Here is a 7,722-nt window from a genome sequence, read left to right on the forward strand (position 1 = left end):
CGAGCAGTCCTGATGTGTTATGTTGATCTAGCGGGGTTCATGGGGTCCATCGACCTCTTATTGTTTTAAATATACAGATAACATCACTCCACAATGTGTGTTTGATGTTTTATTTCAGTCTCGGCAGTGAGATTCTGCATCCATACAAATACAAGTACTAAATCCAAACGCTGCATTGTGAGCCATTGCATGTATGAAGAAGAAAAATAACATCAGCCAGCTCACAGACAGTGACCATAATGGAGGAGCACTAACCAAAGATAAACAGTGATGATGGAGTTCCAGCAATAATCACACAGCAAAGATCATCAGGAGTGATAAAACAACCTGGGGAGTAACAGTGTATCTTGTGCATCAACAAACATACGATGATTTCTGTTTTCAGGCAGGATTGCTCTAAAAATGTTATTTTTACAAACATGCAGGTAAACATGGACATGCATTCATCCTTTCTCAATGAACACCACCGAACTTTGGACTTTTTTCTATTCTACTCCATCCCTGTCTCTACCCTGAAGCATCAAGTGCATAACTCAAATGTCAGAATCTAATCTAGGCACCAGGCTTCTTCAGAACTTCAACACACACTCACTCATACATACATGCGCACACACACACACACACACACGTGCACAGTCCTGCTCTGCAAAGACAGTATTTTAGGCTTTTTCCTTGTCTGATTGCGTCTATTCTGCGTTTTTGGCAGTGCTATTTTGTCCTTAGGACTAACTACGGCCTCTCATGCTTCCTGAGAGCACTCTGTGTTTCCTGTCACTCCTTAACCTGTGGAAGAAAAGGGCAAGTCCTCTTTCATGTCTGCCAATGTCTATGTCATGCTTTATAACACCATTGGCCTGTCAGTCAAGTACAAAAAGAGAAAAAAAACAATAACCAGGGCAAACATAGGCCAATACATTCAGAAGTATCATGCTAAGGCAATTTGAGCTGAAGGCCTTCCCCTGTCTTGCGTGGGCCTGTTTTACCTCATGATCCCTCATCGCGCTCAGACGAGGAGTATTTTTGGATACTTGTCACCAGTGTGTCCCGAAAACAAACCAGTCTTAACACATTTCGCCAACACAGCCAGTGGGTCAACACATATGGAAATCAACTTCATATTCCCCATGTAACCACGCTTACCACGGAGAGCACAATCTCCATATGGAATAAAAAACCTTATACACCATTAGTAACACTCATCAACGTCCATTGGACTACATATTATCCTCACTATTCATACTGTTGTTTAAGGGGGCAGCCCATGACCTTCTCTTCTTGGCCATCAAATGTATCAAATATGAATATTAAAGACCTTTTCATTAACAACAGATGGACCTTGATGGCTCCTAGTTGTTAAAATAGTGTCCATGGTGTGTCAGCTTCTCTTGAATAAAACCCAAAGGGAAAAGGACACAAAGGACACAGCATTCAGTTTAAAGTCTTTGGAGCAAAGACTGCTCCCTTCCTCCTTTTTTAAGAAGCAGAAGTTACTCAGAGAGGCAGAAAAGGAGAAACTGGGAGATGGGAGTGTTTTGGTCCAAAATTACATATCACAGTCCCGTTTGATGACTGCACTCCTCCTCAGGCTCCAGGGGTAACGGCTTGCTGGCCCATGAGGGGGTCACCGCCCTCCATGCCCTCCATGCCCTCCATGCCCTCCATGCCCTCCAAACCCTCCAGGACTGGGGTGGTCTCGTGCTCGGCTGTGATCACGATGGTGTTCTCGTCTACCAGCTCACAGGTGGGGTTGGAGAACGCTGCCAGGGGCAGGTTGATCCTCTGCATCTCGCGCTCATACACCCGCTGGTCATGCTGTTTCTTTATGTCGCGACCCCTACACAACAACACACAACAGAGGAAACAGGCTGTGAACAAAACACGTATCATCACATTTTAACTCTCTTTTGGTCTCCACCAAGGAAATGTCCGGCTTGAAAGGTGCTACTACAAGAAAGTAGCTAACTGTGTCTGCTATTTAAAGTTAATGTGGTGTATATCTGAGATTTCCCTCCAGAAACAGCTGAGAGGGGTGAATGAAAGTTGTGGAAAACTAAAACAATTAGCTGAAAGAAGCCAAAACAGTCTGTAGGGCTGAATGGCATTCAAAATTATGAGTTCAATACTAGCAAAGTTGTGCGCCTGTTAATGAAGTAATACTTTATTCTTTCATTATTTCGGAGCTAAACATAAAAGCTGTCATGAAGAAATCAGTGTGAAAATGTATTTGATAGTAGTAAAATAAAAACAGTGATTATAGTGATGCCTTGCGTAGCCTTGTAGCCGATACTATGCACAGCTCTGTTTTGGAGACACCCACGCCAAATATTCATGATAAGGAGCTCCTGATAGCTGTAGTACATGTAGATAGCAGAGTCTGTTATAACAAGAGCCTGGTCTGTGACAAAGTCGAGGGACAGATGGTGAAAGGGAACAGGGAGTTATCTGCTCCAAGGCAACACAGTGATGGGAGGCAGCATGAAGCCTTTTCGACTGATCCGGAGCCAACACAGGAAAATGTTCTGTATATCCTTGACCGAAAAGGGTTACAGGTCCATTTCAGCTCAAACTGTTCTTGGTGTTGTTTTAAATCTTTTTCATGTTTCCCACAAAAGTTTTCTCCTTCCTCGTATCCTGATGACTTAACGTTTTACATTATTTAGTTCGTGGCCAGAACCAGAAACTTCCTGGAGCTACAGGACTACAGTTCGCCATTTCCAGTCTCAGTGATGAGTTAAAGGGAGATGAAATCAGGGGGAAAATACTCCAGAGCCTCTGGCTTTTCAGTGTTCTACATGTGTAAAAATACACATTATACAGCAGTTGTATACGTAAAAGAGTTGTAAATTTGTAATATTTAATGATGACATGTAAAGGCCTCCATAGTCAATCGTGGTATGTTTTAGTTTTCGTTACCCCTACGTTCACTTTTGGAGGACCCATCCTTAAAAAGGTGTCTTTCCCTTTTTTGCTGTTGTACGAGAGGTACTTGATATTTGAAGATATTCATAGTCCGGCCCTTTTCATCGAATCACAACGATAGACACCACCGGTCACACATGCTCAGATGGAGGGGACGCCTGCAGGGGATTAGGGTTCCCTGCGATATGTTGCCTACACCTACTGGTTGGTTTACAGAGTTCATAGAGTGATTTATATTCAAGGAGGAATATAGTAGTTTTACGACCACTCCTGGCCAGTGGAGGGCGTTTGAATTACCAAGATTATGGTCACGCATGCATCTACAGTATCACATTACTGAGGGTGATGTCACAGGGCTGGGCGCAGGTATGAACCCTATGACATAACATCCTGCTACTCCTTATTAATAATCTCCATCTAAAAATAGAAAATAAAGACAGGGGCACGGCTAATCAGATCTGACGGCGTATCACAGAACTGTTCGGGCATTTTGTGAAGTGCCAAAAAGGAATCAGAGTCCTCCCCTCTTTTACAACACAGGGCCGTCATTATACGCATTACATGACAGCAGCAATTGTGTGGGGGGGCTTTTCCGTCCAATCCAAGTCTTCCTCCACAATCTCTTCTCTTTCTAAAACGCTCAAAATAGACCGCAGGCATTTCATTTCCTGCCGGTGTTCTGTTGTGGTTGTTGTGCTGAAGGCATTAAAAAATGGCTGCATTACATCCAACTGGAAAAACAGAGAGCATTGTTGTGGGATATGAACGACATCTCAAAACTACTAACAACACAACATGTGCTGATGGAAACAGAAACACAAGATGTCTGCATGTTCACGATAATGACAACCTTGGAAACGAGATAAATGCTCCACACTGGCTCCTCTGACCCAAACTGATAATGACAAAATAATCTTGGTGGGGTTTAGATACTGACCTCTTGTAGAAGTAGCCAACTGTGATGCCTACTCCAAGGATGATTATAATCGCCATCATGAGTATGCCCAGGACGTAGCCTGGAAAACAAAAGAACATAAAAGGTTAAAAACTGAACCTACAAGTGCATCACAAGAGATATTTTGACTTAAAACTACAATAAGTCAAACAGCAGGATAGTGTGTACCACAAATAATATCATATATGCTGTCAGAGAAATAGCTACAACATACCAGTTGTGCCGAGGTCCTTTTTTTTTTTGGGTGCTGTGTGCACTCGCTGGATGATTCCAATCACTGGCTTCACAGCAGCGACTTCTCCCTGAGAAGCTCCTGACTTGGCCGGCTGAAAGCTCTCTGTGGGGGGGGCGCTTCCTGTCGGGTCGGGGGATTCGGCCTCTGCTGGCTCAGTAGAGGCTTGTTCTAAAGACACAATAAAACAATGCTGGTGTTAAATGACTTTTCATCTCTTTCTATAAAATCTGAGCTGCATAGTTGTGCGGTGTATAAGACCAATGTGGGTTACATTGCAAAGCAATTAACTTTATGGCTTTTTATATAATTTCTTATATGAATAAAATGAAGTGTCTTTATTGGTCTGTGATTACATTTGTTGAATTAGACATAAAGGTTGTTTATTTCAAGTCAATTTGTCGATAAAGTGTTAATCAACAGATTTTATCCATATGTTATGACAGATTTTATCCATATCTATAATCAAATCTCACAGATTTCCCTTGAATGCCAACTGGAGCACATTAAAATAATATAAAGTATGAATACAAACAGTTCAACCCTCAAACATTATTAGATAACAGTGGAAGTTTTCATTCATCTACTTAATGTGATTTATCTTTATCTGCCCTTTTCTTTTGTGATATATTACTGTTGTGTGTGTGGTGACACTTAATATAATTAGAAAACAGTAAACCTTGTCTCATTTGACTTTAATAGAGATGCATCATGTTGACCTTGTGGTTTCCAATTACTGTGGGTTCAATGCCATTAGTACTGACACAGAAACCTCCTCAGACGCAGGACGAGCGCCCTGACGCTGCTCTCAGTAAGTTGTTGGGACATTAATCAGTTAGTAGAGTATCTGCGCTCGAATTGCTTCTATCATATGTGCCGCACACATACAGGCTCTGTACGCTCGCCTCTCTCAGAAGACAGCAGGGCTCAGCTGCAGATGTCTCACGTCTGCTCTTTAACTGTTTTGTTTTTTCTTTTTCCATTTCCTTCCTACAGGTTGTTGTTTACCCGCTCGGCTGGAGTTTAACTGCACGGAGTCATAAATTCAAACAGCCAGTTAGCTGCTGTCGCCATGGGAAGACATTTCGTCTCCGCCAATGAGCTCCGTTTCAGGGCGTGGTCAGCGTCTGTCTAGAAAGTGAACATTCTGACATGTGACTGCAGGGCTTTGTTGTTGTGAGACTTGGGAAACAAAGAGGAAACAAGGAGCAAAGTGTGCAAGGCTTCTCCTATAAGCTTAAAACGGACCAACTGACCTACTGCAGACTAATACTCTCAACTGGGAAAAGGAAAATGTCAGTAATCCAACTCTTTATTGATGAATTGCACATGGTTCATTTGTGGGAAAAAGACAAGAGGAAACTTTGTTTAAAGTTTTTTTGGGCCCATCAAAGATCCAAACTTGGCTGCATCCTCTCTCAGAATCGAGGGCTCTATTTTCTGTCGAGCAATTAGGACATTTGCATAGCTACAAAAATGTCACCTCATTATTTTTCCAGAGCGCAGCCCACTTTTTAAAAAACAATGAGAGCTCTACAGGGAAGGAAAGGAAGCTGCCAGCAGCGTCGAGAGAATGCTGTCTAAAAAAAAACTTCCAGAGCATTCTGGGAGTTTTGTTGTTTTGGAACATGCATATTTATCTTAACCCAGTTTGACTTTTGCAGCTGAAGTTTCTCTACGACTGTGACAAATGATAATGAATACTGTTACGTGCAGTGTTGACCAACCTTTGCATGTCTCAATTGCACAGGACTGTCTCTGGATTGTCCCGTCTGGGCTCACGATGTAGCACCAGGGCCTCGGAGAGGAGTCTGGGTTTCTGCAGTAATTGTGATCTCCAACACCTACAGGAGGGACGATAAACAAAAAGAAACAACATGTCTGTCTGTCACTGATGCCTCATGGAAACACTGCCGGCCTGTCTCCGTCTGCCTGTCTGTCTGTCCCTGCTGTTTGTGGAGTAAACCACTGGATTCATTAATCATTAACACTACTTCATCACACCACAATGAACAGGCGGCCATGAGCACAAAGACAGGAAACAGCAGCTGCTCTATAAAAGGGGCTGTTATTAATACCTGTAAACATACAAATCAGTGTGTGCTGTAAAAATCATCCCTCTGTGTCAACGTGCATTATTACAAACGACCCCCTCAAATGTGTTTGGAGTTTCTCTTCATCAACCTCAGGGACATTTAAAAATTTAAATCCCCCATTTCCTGTTTTCACCGCGATGCCAAAAGAACAGAGAAAACAATCACAATTTTACCCTTCATTATCTCATAAGATATTCAGTGGCCCGAACTTTAAAGAAAAAGAGAGCAGAAGTATTTTACCTGTGAGTGAATCCGGATGGACCTGAACATCATAGTCTCTGTCAGTGCTGGTCCAGTTGAGACAGGTCAGACCTGAGGAGGAGCTCAGCTGCTCTCCTCTGTACTCCACACCATTGGATCTGATGCATTCTGACAACAACAGCAACAAAATATCATGTGGCCACATAACACATGAACAGGAGGTATTGTGCAATCAGAAAAAAGAAAAGTCAATAATAGAAATTCCAAAATATTGTTGTGATGCATGTAATTTGAAGTAAACAGCATAACTTATGTATTTATGAGGAATCAAATGCATACAAATTTATGATTTTACCTTTTATGTCTCCATTTGAGGCACTGCTCTCCACCATCCACACGCTGAGGAAAACAACGTGCAGAGGCAGGAGCACTCTGCGGAGCTGGCGAGCTGAACCGACCGACACCATGCTGCGTCAAGGAGCTCCCTCTCTGTCAGAACCGAAGAGTGAAATGAAAAGAAAACGCACAGGGGCTGAGCAAAATGGCTGAAGAGCCTGTGCTGAATGGGCTTCAGACACACTGCTCCTCTCCTCTGGAGTCGCAGCCCTTGTTTTTGCCAGAGCAGCTCAGCTTTCTTCATAAACAGCCTCAGTGGGAGGAGGAGCTGCTGCTGCACAGACCTCAAGGTCCTAAAGACTCACCAGGTTCACACACACCCACACAAACTCCCTCGCGCGCGCACACGCACACGCACGCACACACACACATACACACACACATACACACACACACACACACACACACACACACACACGCACGCACGCACGCACGCACGCACGCGCACACACACACACACACACACACACACACACACAGGGTGGATAGAACATCAGCTGAAAAACAACCCTGCAGCCTTCTGTACAGTCAAAACAAAAATGAAAGTATTATCATTCCCATTTTTGTTTAAGATTAAAAAAGGTAATTTCCTCTATAATTCATCCTCTTAACTTTTCATTACTTTTCCTTATCCCTGAACATTTCCAAACTTATCCCATGTTTTCTGGTTGTCTGTAAATATCCCTGCTCTCTGCTTTCATTTTCACTTAAAAACACACCGAGTCGTTACTTTTTTCGTTTATGATCCCCTGCGTTATCTGGTTCCAAGTGCTTGGTGCTTTGGTCCAAACCCCTTTTTTCTTCCTGTTTCCCAGGCTTCCATGAGGCCTGATCTGTGCTGGTGGTGGTGGTGGTCTGATGTGGGCTCTGCAGAGGCTGGTAAAGGTCAGCAGAGAGTTGACAGGGAGCTGTACGCTGAAAGC

General features: G+C 43.2%; 1 protein-coding gene across 1 annotated transcript; it reads right to left on the bottom strand.

Moving 5' to 3' along the window:
• Nucleotides 1-94: 94 nt before the first annotated feature.
• Nucleotides 95-7,092, bottom strand: pik3ip1 (phosphoinositide-3-kinase interacting protein 1). The gene is made up of 6 exons (XM_034596461.1): nucleotides 6,759-7,092; nucleotides 6,443-6,571; nucleotides 5,834-5,950; nucleotides 4,089-4,277; nucleotides 3,857-3,935; nucleotides 95-1,834 (listed from the first exon to the last, which is right to left on the bottom strand). Exons 1-6 carry the CDS (start codon nucleotides 6,868-6,870, stop codon nucleotides 1,582-1,584), a joined length of 879 nt encoding a protein of 292 aa, XP_034452352.1. The 5' UTR covers nucleotides 6,871-7,092; the 3' UTR covers nucleotides 95-1,581.
• Nucleotides 7,093-7,722: the final 630 nt, after the last annotated feature.

This window comes from Hippoglossus hippoglossus, chromosome 9 (assembly GCF_009819705.1).
Source record: "Hippoglossus hippoglossus isolate fHipHip1 chromosome 9, fHipHip1.pri, whole genome shotgun sequence".
In the NCBI taxonomy this organism is placed as follows: Eukaryota; Metazoa; Chordata; class Actinopteri; order Pleuronectiformes; family Pleuronectidae; genus Hippoglossus; species Hippoglossus hippoglossus.

Coding starts and splice junctions, on each gene's coding strand:
- pik3ip1 (XM_034596461.1), bottom strand. CDS start 6,870: ATGGTGTCGGTCGGTTCAGCTCGCCAGCTCCGCAGAGTGCTCCTGCCT. Junction 6,572..6,758: donor CTCAAATGGAGACATAAAAG/GTAAAATCATAA, acceptor TGTTGTTGTCAG/AATGCATCAGATCCAATGGT. Junction 5,951..6,442: donor CCATCCGGATTCACTCACAG/GTAAAATACTTC, acceptor TCCCTCCTGTAG/GTGTTGGAGATCACAATTAC.